Below are 24773 nucleotides of genomic sequence, written 5' to 3'. Positions count from 1 at the left end.
TCTTGTAGGTCAGGGCACGGTCCAGAGTGACTCCCAGGTATTTGGGTGCACTGCAATGCATAAATTGCAATGCATAGATTGAGGTGAAACATCAGGAGAGAATCCTTCTGGAACATGGCCATACAGCCCAAAAAATGTACAGCAACCCAGTGATTATGGCCATGAAAGCCTTCGACAACACATAATAACCACAATGTTTAACTAGGGAGTTGGTCACGGCTCTGGGAGGAACCTGTCTTCACCACCCCACCCAGAGGTCTGCCCCTGCGCATTGCTGGTAACTTAGAAGTGACATGCATCACTTCTACTATAGTTCAGCCATGGGGCAGAAGAAAGGGGTTGGGGCATATGCAATCCAGGATTTTTGACCTGCTCTGGCTTTTTGATATGACTGCATTTTGCTTATTTGTGCTCTTTATGACTTTATTGTTCCTTATAAGTTTGGAATTGTAAACATTTGCAGTCAGGTTGAAAACAGAATTTTTATCCTAGCTGATTCAGTTTATACAGTTATTTACTTAGTGGTTTTGACACCAATCAGTTATAAATCAGGAGTGTACCTGCTCTAAGGCAGTATATAATATTTTGAGTTCCTTTAAAGTATACATGAGTTATTCATTCATACAATTTGAAGAGTTCTAACAAGATTAAGAGACAAGCTAAAGTGACATGACCACCCTACAAAAACCCTGCATGGATGATCATATTCACAAGCACATCTTAACTATAAAAGTACAGTAATTTCCCAGGAATCATTCTGTCAAGTAAACAGAGTGCTAGAAACTATTTTTGACGTGGTTTCTAGTACGCTGTTTGCTTGACTTTTTCAGAGTCTTGGACCTGATGGAAAGCTATTGCCAGTGATCAGAATTCCAGACTTTCTAGCACAATAAAGCAATTGTTTTAATCCACTGAGCGCAATGCAGTAATGCTCAATGGATTGTTTGGTTTCACAGTGGGGTGCAAACCCATGTTAAATGTATTAAATAATACTTAAAATATGGTGATGAATATTAGAGTTTGGGGGGGAGGGTAAAATATAAATCTGGATTTAATCATAAACCAGTTTGTTACAGCCTTAACATGAAGTGAAACGGGGATAAGGTGTGTGTGTATTTTAAAATCAGTTTTCTACAATCTGAGCAAAGTCTTTTAAGTATGTATCAGCTCACTCAAATGTTTCCTAACATCCATCCAACAGGTCATAGCAAATGACAGAAGCCCTTTAATGGGGAGAGTTCATTGGGAGAAAATGGTGAAAAAGGTATCAAGATTTGGAATACGGACAGGCACTTTTAATTGCTCCAGTGACCCAAGGTATGTTCCTGTAGTAGCCTTTGTAATTGTGGTAACTTTGTGGAATACAGTTGAGATATAATGAACAAATAAATACTGTCATGAGAGATAACATCATACTTAGATTCAATGAAATCTCCTTTGTGTTTTTGTCAGAAATGGCAAAAGGGAATACAACAGTCCACACGTTTCTGTGCTTGTAGACCATGTGTGAATGGAGGAGTCATATGTCTCCCTTTGTGTCTGTCTAAATTCATGTGCTATACTGGTATTTGGCAGCTTTATGGGTTATGTTTATGAGCCGGGATACCTTTGCCATTAGCCTTTTGTTTTATATTTAAGGACAAGTTAGATACAGCTACTACATTCCCATCTTTCAAGTCATAATTGGGTCCCACTTTTGTTCTGCATATGTGATTCAACCAGCATATATTTAGAGTCACACATGTAAACAAATAGTTTGCATTTGTGAACTAATCTGCTATTAGATTTGTAGCTGATGCCATGTATCCAGCACTGCTTTTGAAAGAAGGTATTCTGAAACAAGTCAGCATATGTCAATATTTATTATGTTTTATCTTAACCAGGACTGAACTTTTGTCCTTTCTTTCACTGCTGTTTTCTGACTTTCTCCACTTCACTGTTGTTTGTGAAAATGTGACCTAGTTTTTTAAAGAAAAAAGAATAGCGCCACACGCAAACACAAATATATGTAAAGAATTGGGTTGTTGTAGGTTTTTTCGGGCTATATGGCCATGTTCTAGAGGCATTTCTCCTGACGTTTCGCCTGTATCTGTGGCAAGCATCCTCAGAGGTAGTGAGGTTTGTTGGAACTAGGAAAAAGGGGTTTATATATCTGTGGAATGACCAGGGTGAAACAAAGGACTCTTGTCTGCTGGAGCTAGGTGATAATGTTTCAATTGACAACCTTGATTAGTATTTGATTGCCTGGCAGTGCGTGGAGCAATCTTTTGTTGAGAGGTGATTAGATGTCCTTGTTTGTTTCCTCTCTGTTGTGCTGTTCTGATTTTAGAGTTTTTTAATACTGGTAGCCAAATTTTGTTCATTTTCATGGTTTCCTCCTTCCTGTTGAAATTGTCCACATGCTTGACCGCATAGGGAAGCTGATGAGGAAACACAACATACAAACTATCTACAGACCCACCAAGAAAATCCAACAAATGCTTCGTTCAGCAAAGAACAAGAGGGATCCTCTTGCTTCTGCAGGAGTCTACCATATACCATGCAGCTGTGGACAAGTGTACATAGGGACTACCAAATGCAGCGCCCAAACACAAATCAAGGAACATGAAAGGCACCGCAGACTACTTCAACCAGAGAAGTCACCCATAGCAGAGCACCTGATGAACCAACCTGGACACAGCATATTATTCGAGAACACAGAAATGCTGGACCACTCTCACAACCGCCATGTCAGACTACACAGAGAAGCCACTGAAATCCACAAGCATGTGGACAATTTCAACAGAAAGGAGGAAACCATGAAGATGAACAAAATCTGGCTACCAGTATTAAAAAAACTCTAAAATCAGAACAGCACAACAACAGAGAAGAAACAAACAAGGACATCTAATCACCTCTCAACAAAAGATTGCTCCAGGCACTGCCAGGCAATCAAATACTAATCAAGGTGGTCAATTGAAACATCACCTAGCTCCAGCAGACAAGAGACCTTTGTCTCACCCTGGTCATTCCACAGATATATAAACCCCTTTTTCCTAGTTCCAACAGATCTCACTACCTCTGAGGACGCTTGCCATAAATGCAGGCAAAACGTCAGGAGAAATGCCTCTAGAACATGGCCATATAGCCCGAAAAAAACTACAACAACCCAGTGATTCCAGCCATGAAAGCCTTCGACAATACATGGAAAGAATTGCTATGATGTGTGAAATTTTGGAATGTAGAATTTCCAATTTCACTAAAATTACACATAGTTTAGTTAGAATTGTAAGATTCTAATCCATTTTTCAATATATTGGATGAAGGAATATTTCTAAAACTGTATTTTTCTTATCTTACACTTCAACATATTTTAGCAAAAAGACATTCTATCTGGAGTGTATTTGGGGAGTAATGTTCTGATAACATTGGGAAGCTAGAGAAGATTTTGGGTACTTTTATGTTCCTGCGCACAAAATGAATCTATTTTCAGAAGCATAAATAATTGCCTGTGCAAACTGCAACCCTTGTGGTTTAAGGAATAATTATGTTCTGCTTTTGATTTAATTTAATTTAATCTTTTCTTTGTAGATACTGCAGGAGAAGAGGTTGGGTAAGATCCACATTAATTATGTCAGTTCCACAGACTAGCACATCCAAAGGGAAAGTGATGCTCAAAGAATATGGTGGACGGAAAATTGAGACAGAACATATTTTCCAATGGATAACAGCCCACGCTGCTTCCCGGATAAAAACAATCTTCAAATCAGAACACTTGAAAGAAGAATGGAATAAAAGTTATCAATATAGAGTGAAAATATACTTGTTTGCTAATTTAGATCAGCCACCAGCTTTCTTCTCTGCTCTAAGTGTAAAATTTACTGGCAGAGTGGAATTTATTTTTGTGAATGTAGAAAACTGGGACAATAAAAGCCAGATAGCAGAGCTGGGCATCGATAAGACCCCATCTTATATACTTAGAACTCCTGAAGGAACGTACAAGTATGGGAATAACACCGGTGAATTTATTTCCCTCCGTGCCATGGACTCCTTCTTACGTTCCTTGCAACCAGAAGTTAATGATTTATTTGTTTTAAGCCTGGTTTTAGTTAACTTAATGGCTTGGATGGACCTCTTTATCACTCAAGGTGCTACTATAAAGCGCTTTGTTGTACTTATAAGCACTTTAGGGACTTACAACTCTCTCTTAATTATCTCTTGGCTACCAGTCTTGGGTTTTTTACAGTTACCTTATTTAGACAGCTTCTATGAATATAGTTTAAAACTATTCCGATATTCAAACACAACAACCTTGGCTTCGTGGGTAAGAGCTGACTGGATGTTTTACTCTTCACACCCAGCTTTGTTTCTCAGCACTTATCTGGGTCATGGCTTATTAATAGATTATTTTGAGAAAAAAAGACGGCACAATAGCAACAGCGATGAAATAAATGCCAATAACCTCGAGTGGCTGTCAAGTCTTTGGGACTGGTACACTAGCTATCTGTTCCATCCCATAACTTCGTTCCACCATTTCCCCTTTGAATCCGATTGGGATGAAGACCCAGATCTCTTTCTCGAGCGCTTAGCTTTCCCTGATTTGTGGCTGCACCCTCTGATACCAACAGATTACATAAAGAACTTACCCATGTGGAGGTTTAGATGCCTTGGTGGGCAATCTGAAGAGGAAATGATGGAAATCTCTCAAAGCGAAAGTGACTCAGACAGTGAATGCAGGGATGTCCCAAGTCACAGCAGAGAAGTCTCGGAGGATGAGCAAAGCACCCTTCAACATCCCTGTGAGGGAGAACCTTCGTGCAATTCTGAGACCTGTTCGTGTGCCAAAGCCAGGTCATATGGATCGTCCAATGCTACAGAAGATATGGAGCCTGACTGGTCTGTTTGGCCTGTGGGTATGTTACACTGTACAGAATGTGTTGTGTGTCTCGAAAATTTCAAAAACGGGTGCCTATTAATGGGCTTACCATGCGGCCATGTCTTCCACCAGAATTGCATTGTAATGTGGTTAGTTGGGGGGCGACATTGCTGCCCTGTCTGTCGGTGGGCCTCTTATAAGAAAAAGAAGCCATACACGCATCCTCAGCTTTTGTCAAACCACAGTCCATCTTAGCTGTGTGCTAATACCGTCCTTTGTAATCTTCCTACATATTTACTGCTTGCCATTTAAATGTTAGTCACAAACAGACCCTGTGGTTTGAAGTTTTAGTTTAAATGTTAGTGCAGTGGAGTAAAATAAACAATGCTAACGTCAATGACAGAATCATTTGGTTGCCTTGTATGTTGAAATAATGAATACGTATTGTACAATTACATCCTTTTTTTTACAACATGTGGGCATTCAATAGTTAACATTTGTTTTTTGGTTTGCCTTTTTTCGCAAGCACAAAAATCAAACATTTGTCAATAAAAGTATATTTCAGCGAATGTTTAACAGGATAGGCTTTGAGTGAACATGGAAATTTTAACACAGAATAATTGTTTTATTTAAATGTTTCTTCTTTTAGCTTTGTTCTGCACATCTCTGTTGAATAATGTATGGTCTGTGAAAATACATTTAAAAAAACAAATCCATGCAAATAAATTATTTTAAAAGAAGATTAGCAGTTTGTGTTATTAATTATTATTTTGTACCGGTCTGTTTCTCTGTCTCCTGTTCAAAAACTATTTCCATTAGCAATATTCGTACACAGCAACAAATAACATCATTGCATCTCGAAATGCTGCAGTCTCTCACTAAATACATAGGAAGATCATGTTTCTGAGCTAAATAAAACTAATGTAAATATAGTGGACTCTTGACATTTGTTGGGGCTTGGTTTCAGGACCCAGTATGGATAACAAAATCTCTGAGTGCTCAAGTCACATTATTATTATTTTTATTATTATACAATAATAATGCCAGAAGGGACAGAGAGCTTCATCTATGCTGATTATCGTGCCATTACTGCTCAAGCAGGGAGCTTTGAGATGGTAGAACAGAAGCTCTCCGAAGCTCTAGGTGCCCTTACTGCCTATTACAGGGAAAACCAGCTGATCCCTAATCCATCTAAAACACAGACATGCGCCTTTCATCTTAGGAACAGACAAGCATCCCGAGCTCTGAGGATCACCTGAGAAAGAATCCCACTGGAGCATTGCAGTGCACCCAAATACCTGGGAGTCACTCTGGACCGTGCTCTGACCTACAAGAAGCGGTGCCTGAACATCAAGCAAAAAGTGGGTGCTAGAAACAATATCATACGAAGAGCTGACTGGTACAAGCTGGGGATCATAACCAGACACAGTGAAGACATCTGTCCTTGCGCTATGCTACTCTGCTACTGAGTATGCATGCCCAGTGTGGAACACATCTCACCATGCTAAAACAGTAGATGTGGCTCTTAATGAGACATGCCGCATTATCACGGGGTGTCTGCGTCCTACACCACTGGAGAAATTACACTGTCTAGCTGGGATTGCACCACCTTACATCCGCCGGGAAGTAGTAGCCAATAGTGAAATGACCAAGGCAGTGACATCTCCAGCCCATCCCTTGTTTGGGTATCAGCCAGCACGTCAACGACTTAAATCTAGAAATAGTTTTCTAAGATCTACAGAGACATTCGCTGGAACACCCCAGAAAGCGAGAGTCCAAAAGTGGCAGGCTCAAACCCAGAACTTCAATCAATGGCTGATACCAAATGAGAGACTCCCCCCTGGTCCCACAGAAAACTGGGTGACTTGGAAGTGCCTTAAGAGCCAATCTTAAGAAATGGGGCTACAAAGTTTAATCCACAACATGCAAGTGTGGAGAAGAGCAAACCACAGACCACCTGCTGCAATGCAACCTACATGCACAAGGGAGAACCTTCTTGCGGCAACACCAGAGGCACTCGAAGGGGCCAGATACTGGTCAAAGGACATTTAATCAACTACCAAGCTTGCAAATTCTGTGTTTTGTTTGTTTGTTTGTTTGTTTTTGTTAAAAATGTAATACAAATGTCCGGTTGCTGATGACACGATAAATAAAATAAATATTTTTATACAAAAGCATAATAAAATGATGTCGCTTATATAAAATGACAAAATTAAAAGGTGTTTTGGGGGGTTTGATTTTTTTTTTTATGTTTTCAAGTCATGGATAACGAAAAGTGTGGATACAGGGGACCTACTGTTACGTTGTATTACTTTGCCTCCTTATGCTTTTTAGGTATTATACTGATCCTATCCTAGCCAGTGGTGAAGTTACTTTGACAAAACCAGAAATAAAAACAGCACAAGGAACCAAGTAGCATCAACATTGCTCACAACCACTTTCTGCTTTTATTTCCCTCTGAACTCAACATTGTGGGTGGAGTACAACATTTCCCACTTAGCTGCTGCAGTTGCAATGTTCTATGTGTGATATGATGTAACCACACCTAGTTTGTTGCAGATGAACAAGACTTACAAGCATCGGTGTCATTGGTACAAAATGAAACTGCTTTAGTGGGACATTCCAAAGTAGACCTAAATTTCCCTTATGTGAAAAGATTATGAAACTAGAAATCATCTCATCAAATTCGACAGCTGATTAATATTTTAATGGGACATCTTTTTGAATGCAGACTTTCAAAAGTGATTTTTTTAAGCTCTACAATACAAAAATAAAAAATTGTAGATGATCATATGTTCTTCTGTTCCAGGAGCTATCCAAGCATTTGCACTGTTAACTGTGTTGTTTCGGGTTGTTTTTGACCCATAGCTACCCGAAGGAAAATTTATCACAGGGTTTTCTTGGCAAGATTTGTTCAGAAGACATTTGCCATTGCCTTCCTCTGACACTAGATGAATTACTTGCCTAAATGCATTTTATGGCTGAGCAGGGATTTGAACCCCGATCTCCAGAATTCTCATCCAATGCTCAAACTACTACACACTGTACTGGATAGTTGTTTCATAAAAATACCCTCTGTTTGAAGAGCTATTAATGCAATCTCAGTTTAAAGACAAAAGGCAGAAAAGCAGAGCTTTGAAGCTTTGCCTGGACAACTAAGTAAAAAGGAAAGTACATAATCAGGTCATCATCTCTGCTATGAAGAAAGGCATTTATTTAATGTATAGTTTTCTTTTTATTATAGCAACATCTGAAAATTAATATAAAGAATAAACCCAATAAAACTTGTGCCATAAAAGCAAAGCAACAATTTAAAACAGAATTGTATAGTATAAAAATAGCAACTAGATTTGAAATTGAACTACTATTTATACAGGGTGAGGCAGCATAACTTCCTTTTTTCAAAACTTAATAAAACCCATTGTATGAATCAGATTTTTTTTTTATAATGTAGGCGCATACCTAAAGTTTTGTTTTATGTAGTTTTGAAGATCAAATTAGGTAGGTGACGTCCCCCATTCTCCATACACTGAGTAAACTGATTTCTGGCGTTTGTCATGACTCTTACCAGCATAGCAGGCGTTATGTTGGCAATGTCTTCCTGGATGTTGGTCGTCAAATCTTGTAGGGTCCTTGGACGGTTCACATAAACACGGGATTTCAAAAAAACCCATAGAAAAAAATCACAAGGGGCCAAATCTGGAGAGCGGGCCAGCCACTCCAAAAAGTAAGCCTCAACGGTAAAAGCATGCTCCTCACTGTCCCAACGCATGATGGTGACTGAACTGTGTCAGGACAAAACTTTATACTTCAGCCTCTCGAACGAGACCACTAGCGCTCAGCTACGTCTTCAACCGACTGAATGGCGCGCATTTTAAAAAAGGAAGTTATGCTGCCTCACCCTGTACGAAAGTATTTACTTTATCAGTAACCTGGCAAAGCATTAAATAATCCCTGCCCTTTCAAATTGGCCTTTTGAGAAAGCTGTTATACGGTGTTTACAGATTTTGCAGAAGATGCTTCAACAATATTTCCTACAAAGAAAAATCACTCCGTTTAACAAGCCTTGCAAATGCTGATTTGTTGTCAATAAATGTTTTATTTTTATATGCTTATAAATCCAGGGTTACGTAAATTTTCTCAGGTATAGGGGGTTGTGAGTAAAAAGGTTTAAGATGCCCTGGTCTGTAAAACGTTCTATTTTCATCTTTTCTGATTTGGTCTGTAAGATGGTATAAGTTCACTTTGCATATGGAACTAAAATGTTTTGCTCTTTGGCAGATCCATATACTTCATTTGGAAAGCTTCACAGGCATCTCTTTTAGTCCAAAGCAGGGTAAAATTCACAATCAAAGAGCTTAGTCATTGAAACATTCTTGGCAAATCTTCAAATTGAACTGTGGATTCCTTGCAATCATTCAAGCAACCCAAAGATCTCTTGTTTATTTTCTGCAAAATGCAAACTGTGACCCTGCTTTGGGAAAGTTCCCTTTGGGTTCAAGGCACAGAAAACATCAAAAGCATGGAAAGAGGTATCTGTTCGTTCTAATGAGGATGATTAGAGTCATGGAGCTTTTCTGAATGTCCTACCTCCAGTAGTGATAATCATTGCTGAGATCTTCAGCTAGCGTGGGAGTGGTCAGGTAGGAGGCAATGGAGTGCGACTGGTTGCCAGAGAGATGAACACAGCGGAGTGACAGTTGGGACAGAGAGTGGGAGAGATGTGGATATGGAGTGGATGGGAAATAGCTACAGCATTATGTTAAACATTTGAGTTGTGCATGTAATGATTTTTATAACATAGCTGCAGCTGAAATAAATCTCTTGATTGAAGTAATCGCAGCAAAATGCCACTGCTTATCCTTGTAACAGAAAGCATGTTGAGTCTATTTAAGGATGAATTCAGAGGTGCAGAAAAGCTATAAATATTTGATACCTGCTGCCAAAAACATAAAGAGGCAGTGCGATAAGTTATGTGCTGGTACGGCTGTAACAAGAGCTCCAGCTTTATTTTCCTTCTGTTATCTGTTTTGCAATCATAGGGCAGGGCACCTGTCCATCATCGTTAAGTTTTGGTTCCGCCCTTTGCTCAGGGCAATTGGGAAGTTAGTCTCAGCAAAGAAAGCTAATGTACAGGACGTGTGAAAGTTTCCCCTTGTACAAAAGCTTCAACCCTTAAGACCTTCCAGGGGAGAACAGTCTTAAGAGCACCCAAAGATTTCCAGGGAAACAGCCCTAAAGACCAAAGAATTCCATCTGGAGAACATCTAAGCCTTTGCTGGTAGGTCCACTCGGCATTCGAGAAGCAGTTCGACCCGGTAGCGGAGCCCACATCAGTAAGGGTTAGATTACAGTCAGCCTGGGAGAAGTTAAAACGGGGATTTTCCTTTAAAGAAGAAGTTATTGAAGACAGTTGCCTGTCCTTCGTGGGCAAGATTAGGAATTCACCAGTTACCTAAAAGCTTGGAATCATTTGCTTAACTTTACTGAAGACAAGAGAATTTTCTGTTTGATTGTTCATTAATAAAGGACTTTGTTATGTTTCACAAGCCCTTTAAAGGCTGTTTGTGGTGAAAACCTCTGAGAACTTCTCTTTGGGCCCCCTGGCTTCCCGCTGGGCAAAGGTTGCACGTCCTGTTCTAAAGGAAATTCTTTACAGGCCCAGTGCGCGACAGAACAAGTTCATTTTACTCAGTTGTTAAAAGGAAAAGATTGGGTAAATCGATCTATGACAGTTTGAAAACAACTATGGCAGCAAAATAGTGTGAAAACAACAGAGTTGAACCAAGTCTCAACCTAGAGCAAGTAAAGCCCTCACAAGTATCCTAGAAGGGAATTTTGTAATGATTTCCCATTGTTCAAAACTACATTTTTTTCAGATCTAATTAAAATGAAAGCTCCTTACCACGTGTGCATTTTGACTGTGATATTTTTACATAGCCGTATCAGCCCACAGTGACGTTGCCAACCCTTCAGCTTTCACCTAAAATCTCTAGGAATCAATCTCATCGAAATCTGAGTGAAACCCTGGAAATTTGACATGATGCCATGGCTGTTTTATAGTTGCATTGCAAGGTGCTCCTAGCTGCCTATCATAGAATCATAAAGTTGAAAGAGACCACAAAGGATATCCGGTTTAACCCCTTGCCATGCAGGAATAGACAAAGTCCTCCCAAAAGCCTCCAGGGAAGAAGACTCCACCATACCCCCAGGCAACATAATCCAGTCAACACACATCTTACTGTCAGGAGGTTCTTCCTGATGTTTAGATGGAATCTTTATTCCTGCAATTTGAATTCATTGCTGAGTCCTAGCTATGTATATCCATTAAAAAAACCCAAGTTTATGATCTCCTCAATATGTCATCCTTTGAAATGTTTAAACATGGTTGTCATGTTCCCTCTTAACCTTCCCTTCTTCAAGCTAAACATACCAAGTTCCCCAAGGGCACTTCCAGACAGTGCCAAAACCTGTTCTGAAGTGGGTTTTAAAAACCTGTTTCAGCATGGGTTTCTGTCTCCACTGTCCCCGCAAAACTGGGCTTTTCCTGGGAGGAGTGGCTACATGCCATCCCGATGTAGTCATCTCAAAGACCCTCCAATTTCCCCCTAAAAATTAAGTAAAAGTTACCAGGCTTCCATGAGTTCCCTCCTCGCATCCTCCTGGCATGAAAAATTGACATGCGAAGTAGATGGGGGTGGGGAGGAAAATCTTTCCTCCCCCTCCCCTAGTCTCCTAATGTATCAGGAGACCAAAAGGTTCGGATGGCAATTGAAACTCACCCCTGGGTAGTACCGAGACTACCCAGAAGTGAGTCTTCACAGGCCAAGTACCCCATTAGATAGATATAATAATAATAATAATAATAATAATAATAATAATAATAATAATAACACTTTATTTGTACCCCGCTACCATCTCCCCAAGGGCTTACATGAGGCCGAGGCCGAATACTACAATACAAGCAATAACAACAGTACAAGCAAATTAAAATAAAACATAGACAATAAAATATACAACATTATCAATAAGACAACACACAATTAAAACAGTGGGAAGGCCAAATGTAAAATTAAAATTGGAAGTAATGCTGGGATGTGGATGAGAAGGTGATAGTGGCGTTTGTGGAAGGGCATACAAGCAGACCTAAAAAATGTAAAGTGCTTTGGAGGACAAAGTGCTATAGAATCAATTATTCCGGGAAGGCACACTGGAATGATGTCTTCAAGCTCCTCCTAAAGACTGCCAAAGTTGGGGCCTGTCTGATGTCTTTAGGGAGTGAGTTCCAGAGGGGCCACAACTGAAAAGGCCCTCTCTCTCATCCCTACCAATCGCGCCTGCGATGCTGGTGGGATTGAGAGCAGGGCCTCTCCGGATGATTGAAGGGATTGTGTGGGTTCGTATACAGGGATGTGGTCACTTAGGTAGGTGGGTCCCAAACCGTTCAGGGCTTTGTAGGTAAGAATCTGCACCTTGAATTGGGTCTCGTAAATGAATGGCAGCCAGTGGAGATCCTTGAACAGGAGGGTTGACCGCTCCCTGTAAGGCGCCCCAGTTAAAAACCTGGCTGCTGCCTGTTGGATCATCTGAAATTTCTGGGCCGTTTTCAAGGGCAGCCCCACGTAGAGTGCATTGCAGTAATCCAGTCTAGAGGTGACTAAGGCGTGGACCACTTTGGCCAGATATGTAGATAATAATAATAATAATAGTAATAATAATAATAATAATAATAGACTTTATACCCCGCCACCATCTCCCCAATGGGGACTCGGAGCGGCTTACATGGGGCCAGGCCTGAACAACAATTACAATAAGAAAACCGAAACACAACCTAAAACGCAAACAATAAACAACATCATAATTACATAAAACATATGAATTCATAACAATGTAAGAATTACAATAGACACAGGCACAGAGACAACGGGCGGGCTACATGTAATGATTACAAAAAACAAATTAAAAGTAATTAAAAACTCAGACAAGATAAAAGAGAGAAGCAGATAATATGCAGAGTAGTACTCATTATGGCGGGGGTTGTGGAGTCAAGCTTTCCCACAAGGGGGAGATATCTACTCCAATGACAGAACTTTAATCTAAACAGTCATGTGAAACTGCATACCCACTCATCAAAGACACAGTGGATAGATAGATAGATAGATAGATAGATAGATAGATAGATAGAGTGGCTTGTAGGTCTTCTGAATGCGCACAGATGATGTTGTCATCAGCATATTGGAGTTCTATTCAGAAGAAAACCTAAAAGCCACTAGACCTATAAACCACTCTAAACACCTTCGGAGAAGCATACGAGAAGCTCGGCCTGTCATTGAACATCGAGAAAACCAAAGTGCTCTTCCAGCAGTCACCAGCCAATCCCTCACCAATCCCAGAAATATAACTTAATGTTGTAACTTTAGAAAATGTTGACCATTTCTGCTACCTTGGGAGCCACCTCTCCACCAAAGTCAACATCGACACCGAAATACAACACCGCCTGAGCTCTGCGAGTGTAGCATTTTTTTGAATGAAGCAGAGAGTGGGTTGTTGTAGGTTTTTTCAGGCTATATGGCCATGGTCTAGAGGCATTCTCTCCTGATATTTCGCCTGCATCTATGGCAAACATCCTCAGAGGTAGAGAGGTCTGTTGGAATTAGGAAAAAGGGTTCATATATCTGTGGAATGACAAAGGACTCTTGTCTGCTGGAGCTAGGTGTGAGTATGAAGCACAGAGTGTTCCTGGCTGCAGTCTGTGTCTGCAGTAATCTTTGTGCCTAGAAATACAAAGTCTGTCACTGCCTCCACGTTTTCTCCCTCTATTTCCCAGTTGTCAATCATTCTTGCTGCCATAATCTTGGGTTTTTTATGTTTAACTGCAACCCAGCTTTTGCGCTTTCTTCTTTCACCTTGATTAGAAGGCTCCTCAGCTCCTCCTCGCTTTCGGCCATCAAAGTGGTGCCATCTGCATATCTAAGGTTGTTAATGTTTCTTCCAGCAATATGCACCCCAGCCTTGCATTCATCAAGCCCCGCACGTCGCATGATGTATTCTGCATATAAGTTGAATAGGTTGGGTGAGAGGATACAACCCTGCCTACGCCTTTCCCAATCTTGAACCAGTCTGTTGTTCCATGGTCAGTCCCAGGTTTCAGCGGTGACCAGGGGAGTATTCGCACGGCTAAAACTTGTGCGCCAGCTGCGCCCGTACCTTGAGAAGTCTGACTTGGCCACGGTAGTCCATGCTCTAGTTACATCCCGTATAGACTACTGCAACGCTCTCTATGTGGGGTTGCCTCTGAAGACTGCTCGGAAGCTTCAAATAGTCCAACGATCGGCAGCCAGGTTGCTAACAGGAGCGGCACTCAGAGAGCATACAACTCCTCTGTTGCGCCAGCTCCACTGGCTGCCAATTTGCTACCGGGCATAATTCAAAAGTGCTGGCTTTAGCCTTTAAAGCCCTAAATGGTTCTGGCCCGACCTACCATTTAGGTCGGGCCAAATGGTATTCCCTGTAGTAACCTACGGATGTGAGAGCTGGACCTTAGGGAAGGCTGAGCGAAGGAAGATAGATGCTTTTGAGCTGTGGTGTTGGAGGAAAGTGCTGAGAGTGCCTTGGACTGCGAGAAGATCCAACCAGTCCATCCTCCAGGAAATAAAGCATGCATCTCCTCCTATGAACCAGTTAGGATGTTAAGATCATCTGGGCAGGCCCTGCTCTCAGTCCCGCTGGCCTCACGAGCACGCCTGGCGAGGACGAGAGACAGGGCCTTCTCAGTAGTGGCCCCTCGGCTGTGGAACACCCTTCCTACAGACATCAGATCGGCCCCCTCCTATCTGGCATTCCGGAAGAGAGTGAAGACCTGGCTCTTCGAATAGGCTTTCAACTAAGCAGTGCAATTGATTGACTATTGGAATATGGATTAATGGACAATGAGAGTGGATGCTGATTCTATTGATGAGATGCGATGGATTGTTATTTTGTTGTATTGTCATACTGATGTTTTGATGCTAATTATTTGATATTGCTGTTTTAATTGACTAATGATCTGTTTTGTACTGTTGAATTGGTTGTTAACCGCTCTGAGTCGCCTGAGGGCTGAGAAGAGCGGTATACAAGTGAAGTAAATAAATAAATTAATAAATAATAAATTACTGTTGCTACTTGGTCCTTATACAGATTCCTCAGGAGAGAGATAAGTGATTTGGTATGCCCATACCACCAAGAACTTGCCACAATTTATTATGATCCACACAAATAATGTTGTTGTTCATTTGTTCAGTCGTCTCCGACTCTTCGTGACCTCATGGACCAGCCTACGCCAGAGCTCCCTGTCGGCTGTCACCACCCCCAGCTCCTTCAAGGTCAGTCCAGTCACTTCAAGGATGCCATCCATCCATCTTGCCCTTGGTCGGCCCCTCTTCCTTTTGCCTTCCACTTTCCCCAGCATCATTGTCTTCTCTAGGCTTTGCTGTCTCCTCATGATGTGGCCAAAGTACTTCAACTTTGTCTCTAGTATCCTTCCCTCCAATGAGCAGTCGGGCTTTATTTCCTGGAGGATGGACTGGTTGGATCTTCTCGCGGTCCAAGGCACTCTCAGAACTTTCCTCCAACACCAGAGTTCAAAAGCATCTATCTTCCTTCGCTCAGCCTTCCCTAAGGTCCAGCTCTCACATCCGTAGGTAACTACAGGGAATAGCATAGCTTTGACTAGGCGGATCTTTGTTGCGAGTGTGATGTCTCTACCCTTTACTATTTTATCGAGACTGGACATTGCTCTCCTCCGAAGAAGTAAGCGTCTTCTGATTTCCTGGCCACAGTCTGCATCTGCAGTAATCTTTGACCTAGAAATACAAAGTCTGTCACGGCCTCCACATTTTCTCCCTCTATTTTCCAGTTGTCAATCATTCTTGTTGCCATAATCTTGGGGTTTTTTTTAATGTTTAGCTGCAACCCAGCTTTTGCACTTTCTTCTTTCACCTTGATTTGAAGGCTCCTCAGCTCCTCCTCGCTTTCGGCCATCAGATAATAATAATAATAATAATAATAATAATAATAATTATTATTATTATTATTATTATTATTATTCCCAGGAGCGTCCACTAGAGGGCAGGCAATGTCAAAGCAAGTCCCCTTTTCAAGGAGGAGAAAATGACAAGAGTAGCTTCACTCTTGCATTAGACCGCCATAGAGTGGAGAAGGAACACAGCTATGGCCATGTGAAAGGTTGCTTTCAACTCGTTCTCTGCCTCACTTCCACTGCAGCGAAGTGCGCCTGCGCGGGTACTGAAAGACCCCAAGAACATTCAGGGAGGGAGACCAGAGCAGAAAAGAGAAGGCGGAGCGGCGCGCGCCTGGCCGTCGCTCTACTTCCGCCTGGCTGCGTCTATGGTGCCTCTCACTTCCTGGTTTCCCTGGGAGAGGCAGCGAGGGAGAGACGGAAGCCGGAAGAGGAGCGCGAGGACGGCGGGCCGGAGATGGGCTTGTTCGGGAAGACCCCAGAGAAGCCGCCCAAGGAGCTGGTAACGCCGGCAGGGAGCCAGGGGGGAAGGGAGAGGGGCGCCCCCCTGGCCTTTCTGTGTGAGGAAGAGCCTGGCCGGCTTGGCCCAAGGAGTGGAGGAGGGCTCCAATGGCGGCTGTGTGCAGGCAGCCTCAGGCAAGAGGAGCTTGGGCTCCGTTTCTGAAGGAGCTCTTCGCCACACACCTAGAATCCTAGAGTTGGAAGAGACCTCATGGGCCATCCAGTCCAACCCCCTGCCAAGAAGCAGAAATATTGCATTCAAATCACCCCTGACAGATGGCCATCCAGCCTCTGTTTAAAAGCTTCCAAAGAAGAACCCTCCACCTGTATCCTTTCCTGCCACTGTCTCTACCCTGCCATATAAAAGCCAGAGTGTCTGCTTTGAACTGCATTATATGGCCGTGTACACTCAGGCCCTTTGGTAGATGATCTTCGCCGGGAGCTGGACAAGGGGAGTGTGTCCCTGTTAGTTTTGCTGGACCTCTCAGAGGCCTTCGATACCGTCGACCGCAGTATCCTTTTGGGGCATTTATTTGTCGTTACTAAATACACAGATGTCTATAATATGTCAAGAGATGAAAGGTAGGTACAAAGTATATGTAATGAACTGCCCACTTCTGTAGAACCTCTCTTAAAGTTATTGAATTTAGCAACACTTCACACAAGTATTACCATACCATTGATTCTCTATTCATTTAACATAACAATATTGACAGAAAGGGAATTTGAAACAACAAAACACAGTTTCACTACAGACTTGATAATGTTCTCAATCAGAAATAAAGGAAAACTACTAGTATACTAAGCAGTACAGTTGAACTAATATATATTACTAATATATACCATACTAAAAATAGACATGTAGAAAAAAACCCAAATTGATGTATATAATAATGAATGATCCTCCAGTACTTAAGAACCTGCTGTAATACATCAGAGTGCTCGCAACTGATTAAAGAACACCACATGTAAAGATGCTGCATGGGCATGTAAGTTATGACCATAATACTAAGATCATTCATTATTATATACATCAGTTTGGGGTGTTTTCTACATGTCTATTTTTAGTATGGTATATATTAGTTCAACTGTACTGCTTAGTATACTAGAAGTTTTCCTTTATATTTTTATATGTACAAGAAGGAATAAGAAGGCAGAGCCAAGCAAACAGGGAGACTACCTGAAGAAGTATCGAAACTGGCCTGTACCCGGGAAACCAGTTGTACTCGCCCCGGCATTACCGATTTCTTGGCCATCCCTGTTATCCAGAAATCACAACTTTGATAAACATTGATAAAGGACTGTAACAACTACACTGTTACACAGTGAGAAGGAACTCATTCAAGAGCAACTCGACTTTGACATTACTCATATGGAGAACTTGAACTACTGCCACTTTTGTATAATAATACTGGTGTAAAGCGTTACTAGAATGTATATCTTGATGTTAAGAGTGTGTTAGTAATTTGATTTAGAGCTTCGGGAACACTTGAGAACATTATCAAGTCTGTAGTGAAACTGTTTTGTTGTTTCAAATTCCCTTTCTGTCAATATTGTTATGTTAAATGAATAGAGAATCAATGGTATGGTAATACTTGTGTGAAGTGTTGCTAAATTCAATAACTTTAAGAGAGGTTCTACAGAAGTGGGCAGTTCATTACATATACTATATACCTACTTTTCTTCTCTTGACATTTATTTGTCGTGTCAGGACAACCAGTCAAATTATATTACATTTCTAACAGAACAAAGCAAACAAACAGACAAAATAAAAAAAATTGTGAGTTTGGTAGTTGATTAAATGTCCTTTGACCAGTAGCTGGCCACTTGGAGTGCTTCTGGTGTTGCTGCAAGAAGGTCCTCCATTGTGCATGTGGTAGGGCTCAGGTTGCATTGCAGCAGGTGGTCAGTGGTTTGCTCCTTTCCACATTCACATGTCGAGGATTCCACTTTGTAGCCCCATTTCTGATGGTTGGCTCTGCATCTCGTGATGCCAGAGAGCAGTCTGTTCAGCGCCTTCCAAGTCGCCCAGTCCTCTGTGTGCCCAGGGGGGAGTCTCTCATTTGGTATCAGCCATTGGTTGAGGTTCTGGGTTTGAGCCTGCCACTTTTGGACTCTCGCTTGCTGAGGTGTTCCAGCAAATGTCTCAGTAGATCTTAGAAAACTGTTTCTAGATTTAAGTCGTTGACGTGATGGCTGATACCCAAACAGGTGATGATCTGGAGATGTGAGGTTGGTGGGGACGAGAAGCAGGGCCTTCTCAGTGGTGGCCCCTCACCTGTGGAACTCACTCCCGGGGGAAATTAGGGCATCAACATCCTTCCTCTCCTTCAGGAGGAAAGTGAGGACGTGGTGGTGGGACCAGGCCTTTGGGAAATCTGACAACTAAATAAGGACAATCAGACAATTAGGACTGACAGGACTGACAATGTGGAATTGGAATTTGGACTATGAGATAGCGAACGCTGACCGTCAATGAGGAGTAATTGGGTTTGTATTGGTTTTATTGTTGTAATGCAGGAACTGTTGTTTAATTGTTAATTGCTGCTATTTGTTTACTAATGTTATATGATGCTGGCATCAAATTGTGCTTTTGTAAGCCGCCCTGAGTCCCCTTCGGGGTGAGAAGGGTGGGGTAGAAGTAACCGAAATAAATAAATGTCTCTGCCTTGGTCCTTTCACTATTAGCTGCTACTTCCCGGCAGATGTCAGGTGGTGCAATACCGGCTAAGCAGTGTAATTTCTCCAGTGGTGTAGGGCGCAGACACCCCGTGATAATGCGGCATGTCTCATTAAGAGCCACATCCACTGCTTTAGTGTGGTGAGATGTGTTCCACACTGGGCATGCATACTCAGCAGCAGAGTAGCATAGCGCAAGGGCAGATGTCTTCACTGTATCTGGTTGTGATCCCCAGGTTGTGCCAGTCAGCTTTCGTATGCTATTGTTTCTAGCACCCACTTTTTGCTTGATGTTCAGGCAGTGCTTCTTGTAGGTAAGAGCACGGTCCAAAGTGACTCCCAGGTATTTGGGTGCGCTGCAATGCTCCAGTGGGATTCCTTCCCAGGTGATCCTCAGAGCTTGGGATGCTTCTCTGTTCTTGAGATGAAAGGCACATGTCTGTGTTTTAGATGGGTTGGGGATCAGCTGGTTTTCCCTGTAATAGGCAGTAAGAGCACCTAGAGTTTTGGAAAGCTTCTGTTCTACCATCTCAAAGCTCCCTGCTTGTCCTTTTGGGACGCCTCGCAGACATGGGACTTGGGGGTACTGCCTTGCAGTGGCTCCAGTCCTTTCTTGAGGGACGGTCCCAGAAGGTGTTACTGGGTGACTCCTGTTCGGCCCCACAACCTTTGTTGTGTGGAGTCCCACAGGGTTCAGTTCTGTCCCCGATGTTGTTTAACATCTACATGAAACCACTTTGAAATACAGGCCATTGTACTAGAATGGAGGATTCTTTTCCCATATTTAATTTGTCACGCAAAATGTATACATTCTGGGATAACTACCCCAAGTATTGAAATATCAAGTGTGCAGGAACTGAGTTTGCTAATATGTTGCTGTTAACTGTTGCTAAAGGAAGTATGAGCAAACAAGCAAAGTTTATTGATTAGTCCATTGACCGTATCAACATTTAAAACAAAAACAGAAACATGCACAAATAGACAATAATCACTATCCTAATACTCCCATAATAGTGAACTAACATACATTCAAACTTGATTAAGTTAAAAGATAATTTAAAATATCATCATTAAAATGCCAAGGTAAAATTTCACACCACAAAAATTAAACTAAGGCTAAAGGAAGTATAGTTTTCTGCAATCTGAAGCTTAGAAATCTTCCTATGCCAAGAGAACAAAACTGGATAGACCAGAACATTCTCAGGGAAGTCGCCTGTTTTGGACAAATTGTAAGACTTTTTCTAAAGTGGCTTTTAAAATCATGAGATAGTTTAAGTGCCAGAGATTTTAGGTTTAGGTCTCTCTCATCTAGAGAGGCATAGGTGGGGAAGGCTGCCATTTGGAAACTGAAATTTCACTGAAGGAAATCTTCAAGTAGTGTGTCCAGTGTTCATTTCTTTTAAAGATCTAACTCTTGCATTCAGACTTAACGGTATTTTCTTTTTACAGATCAATGAATGGTCATTGAAGATCCGAAAAGAAATGAGAGTGATTGATAGGCAGATCAGAGGTTTGTATTTTCACATGTTTTCTCTGAAGTGTTCTTTCATATAGTCTAATTGTGCAACGATAAAATGTTGCAACCTCGTCACAAAGCATACACTGCTATATCCAGTATATGCTTCTAAACACTGAAAATAAAAGGTAAGTAAAGGTAAAGGTTTCCCCTGACATTAGGTCCAGTCATGTCCGACTCTGGGGGGTGGTGCTCATCTCCATTTCTAAGCCAAAGAGCCGGCACTGCCCATAGACACCTCCAAGATTATGTGGCCTGCATGGAGTGCCATTACCTTTCCGCAGAATCAGTACTTATTGATCTACTCACATTTGCATGTTTTCATACTGCTAGGTTGGCAGAAGTTGGGGCTAACAGTGGGAGCTCACACTGCGCCTCAGATTTGAACTGCCAACCTTTGGGTCAGCAAGTTTAGCAGCTCAGTGGTTTAACCCGGCTCCGCCACCAGAGGGCCCTTTCACCCAACTAAAGGATAGTTGAGTGAAAATAACACACCTGAAAAGAATGCACAGTGATAACACTACAGATTTGGCTTGTCATTTGTTACCACCAAAATACCTGCATTATGAGAGCTATAGACATGAACCTGAGCTGCGTCTCACTCATTCTTCCCTGAGTAAGATGATGACATCCTAAGGATAATTCTTGCTCAAAATAATTCTTCCAGTTGCATGAAATCAGGTGAAACTGTTGCTATTTACTCTTGTTTGTGTTTCCTCCCAAATCCAGATATTCAGCGAGAAGAGGAGAAAGTAAAAAGATCAATCAAAGATGCTGCTAAAAAGGGCCAAAAAGATGTGTGTGTGGTTTTGGCCAAGGAGATGATCCGTTCACGAAAGGCTGTGAGCAAACTGTATGCTTCCAAAGCCCACATGAATTCAGTGCTGATGGGGATGAAGAATCAGCTGGGTATGATACAATATAATTATTTCAGAATAGAGTTTGACAGACTTATTGATACCATGTCCATATGACTGTATTGCCTCAGCAAACAAACTTTTGAATTCAAACATTTTACTATCATAAATTTATTCCTGTATTATGCTGTCCAGTAAAATGGCAAGTAGAGACAAATGGGGCCCTCATAATCGAGACTTCCTACGCTTTTTCCACTTGTGACCCCTTTCCTCCCAAGACTTTTAATGTGACCTCAGGGTATATAGGTGTATATATAAAATAGGTATAAAATTGAACATATACTGGTAATAAATCAATATTTGCAAGGCGTTGAAAGCATAGTGATTTTCCTTTTTGTGGAGTACAGCTGAAGCATTTTGGCAGAGTCAACTGTACGTTGTGGCTGACAGATTTTTGCAAATGAGTGGCTTTGAGAAACTCATTCATGCCAAATTTCTCATGACCCAACATTGAGCTAAGGGAACCCCAGTTCGGGTGAGGACCCGCAGTTTAAAAAGGCGTGCTCTAGATTATTTGGACTGGAACACCCACTAGCTCTAGCCAATGAGTATTTTTAGGAATTATAGTCATAAAAGTGTCTGTATCCCTGTTCTACAGCCTTTTCATACCCCATTTATTCTTTCACATTGGATTTGTTTTAGGGAATGAGTCTTTTATTTTTAGCTTTTTACTCCTTTCTTTGTTTTCATCTCATGAGACATGAACATTCTTGGAAATGAAGATGGCACTGGAAATCAGCTTTTTCCTATTTTCCTAGTTAATTTATATAATTTTATTTTCAAAAACCTTTCAAAATCAGGAGAAACAGGAAACATCACCCATGCCAAAGGAAAAGATATCTGGACACAGCTGTATACATGAGCACAGTATGGTGAACTCAGATAGACACTATGTCCTCTTTTAAAGTTAGATTTTAAGAGGGTTTGGATATAATAATAATAATAATAATAATAATAATAATAATAATAATAATAATGTATTGTCGAAGGCTTTCGTGGCCAGAATCACTGGGTTGTTGTAGGTTTTCCGGGCTATATGGCCATGTTCTAGATGCATTTTCTCCTGACGTTTCGCCTGCATCTATGGCAAGCATCCTCAGAGGTAGTGAGGTCAGTTGGAAGTAGGAAAATGGTTTTATATATCTGTGGGCCACAGCAATGTGTGGCAGGGGACGGCTAGTATATATATAGAGAGAGAGAGCTTTGGATAGCATAGGAAAAGGGTTAACACCTCTGTGGTGTTTGTTTTGGTGACTGTTCCCCATTTCAGAAGATTTCACTTCACTCTCTATCCCTGTGATAATTGGATTTTTGAAAAAAATTGGCTAATTGTGGAAATGAGGATCGGCTCTAAAACTTAGGTGGAGGCAATTTTCCCCCATGATAACTCATTCAGTCATGAATTTCCCCTCCAAGGGGTAGATTTCTCTCACTTCCTTTTGTCTCAGCCCTGTTCTTAACTATGAGTCGTTTGTAAATCGGATGTTTGTAACTTGGGGACTGCCTTTATTCCTTTTTATTTATTTTTATGCTCTTTTATCTAAGATTACAAGATGAAAAAGAGGCAGACATCTTGCAGTTTTGAGCATCCCTTCCACTGTCTGAATAGAAAAGCCAATTTGCCCTGCTGGTTGAAAGTATTCTTATTGCCAAAGATATTTCACTTGTTTGAACTTGATCTAAAAGCTTCCCATGTCTTCTCTTGGCAGCTGTCCTGAGGGTAGCTGGCTCATTACAGAAGAGCACAGAAGTCATGAAAGCCATGCAGAATTTAGTAAAAATCCCTGAAATTCAGGCTACAATGAGGGATTTATCCAAAGAAATGATGAAGGTAAGATTAACAATATCTCCATTTTTTTCTCCTTTGCTTCTTCCATAACGTGGACGTGTAACTTGTAGCAAGGAAAGCTATCTTATTAGTAAATGATGATCGGTTGTTCTTATATCTGCATTTTCTCTTCCTCTTGTCAGATATGGCAGTTGTTGAATCATTTCAAAGCAAATCAGTCACTGTATTTTTCCCATCTCTGAGTTTGAAAGTCTGCTGGTTCCACACAGTTGTATATTTGTTTAAAATGAGAATGAGAATGGGACCTGATCGTTGTAATTGCAACTCTGTTGTCTTGTTCTGTATGTATAAACTGAACAATACTGTAATTTCTGTATCTTCTTTAGGCCGGGATCATAGAAGACATGCTGGAGGATACCTTTGAAAGTATGGAAGACCAAGAGGAAATGGAAGAAGAGGCAGAGATGGAGATTGATAAAATTTTATTTGAAATTACAGCTGGTAAGTGGAAATATACATGCTTATATACCAATAGAAGTATATCTCCTCTTATTCCACTGCTATTCCCACCTCCTTTCCACCAGTTAATGGTGAAAGTAGCCATCTTGCTTTGTAGTACTGATTTTCTTATTTTGAAAGGGCAGGCTTAAATCTTACAAATACTGCAGAGCATGAGAGATACAAGAGTTTTATACTATGTTCTCTAGCATTATGTTAATTCCTCCACCTAGGTTTTAAACATTATTTTCTTTATTAAATTTGGTTTAAAGCATTTTACCAGCGCTATCTTATTGGATTTTCTTTATGTTTTGGCATTTTGGAAATGGCACGTAATACAGGGTGTAGCAGCATAACTTCCTTTTTTCAAAACTTAATAAAACCCATTGTATGAATCAGAAAATATTTTTTTATAATGTAGGCGCATACCTAATGTTTTGTTTTACGTAGTTTTAAGATCAAATTAGGTAGGTGACGTCCCCCATTCTCCATACACTGAGTAAACCGATTTCTGGTGTTTATCATGACTCTTGCCAGAATAGCAGGCGTTATGTTGGCAATTTCTTCTTGGATGTTGGTCTTCAAACCTTGTAGGGTCTTTGGACGGTTCACATAAACATGGGATTTCAAAAAAGCCCATAGAAAAAAATCACAAGGGGCCAAATCTGGAGAGCGGGCCGGCCACTCCAAATCCCCCCTAATTGAGATGAGGCAGTCTGGGAAGTGTTCCCTCAAAACAGCCATAGATGCTCTTGAAGTGTGTGCAGTTGCACCGTCTAGTTGGAACCAAATGTCCCCTAAGTCCAACCCATCTAGCCATGGGAAAAAATTCCTGTAACATGTTTACATACCGGTCCGAATTCACTGTCACTGCGACTTCGTTTTCCTCAAAGAACCAGGGACCAATAATTCCAGATGAGGAAATTGCACACCACAGTATCCTTTTAGGTGAATGCAAAGGCCTTTGATGCAATTCTCGAGGATTGTTGTCAGCCCAGTAG

General features: G+C 41.2%; 1 protein-coding gene across 3 annotated transcripts in view; it reads left to right on the top strand.

Moving 5' to 3' along the window:
* LOC132778412 (charged multivesicular body protein 3) overlaps nt 1-24773 on the top strand; it is a 44779-nt gene that overhangs the window by 15876 nt on the left and 4130 nt on the right. Inside the window, exons 1-5 of one of the 3 annotated variants that reach the window (XM_060781332.2) lie at nt 16245-16374; nt 20502-20562; nt 21298-21477; nt 23195-23316; nt 23661-23775. In XM_060781332.2, coding sequence (XP_060637315.1) covers nt 16330-16374; nt 20502-20562; nt 21298-21477; nt 23195-23316; nt 23661-23775 — 523 coding nt within the window. In that variant the 5' untranslated portion in view covers nt 16245-16329. Of the gene's footprint in view, nt 1-1201; nt 1318-3570; nt 5596-16244; nt 16375-20501; nt 20563-21297; nt 21478-23194; nt 23317-23660; nt 23776-24773 lie in introns of those variants that run through there. The other 2 variants (XM_060781333.2, XM_060781331.2) reach the window with 2 other exon arrangements.

This window comes from Anolis sagrei, chromosome 6 (assembly GCF_037176765.1).
Source record: "Anolis sagrei isolate rAnoSag1 chromosome 6, rAnoSag1.mat, whole genome shotgun sequence".
Taxonomy (NCBI): domain Eukaryota; kingdom Metazoa; phylum Chordata; class Lepidosauria; order Squamata; family Dactyloidae; genus Anolis; species Anolis sagrei.
The sequence above is the reverse complement of the archived record's forward strand: the minus strand, read 5'-3'. Positions and strand labels throughout refer to the sequence as shown.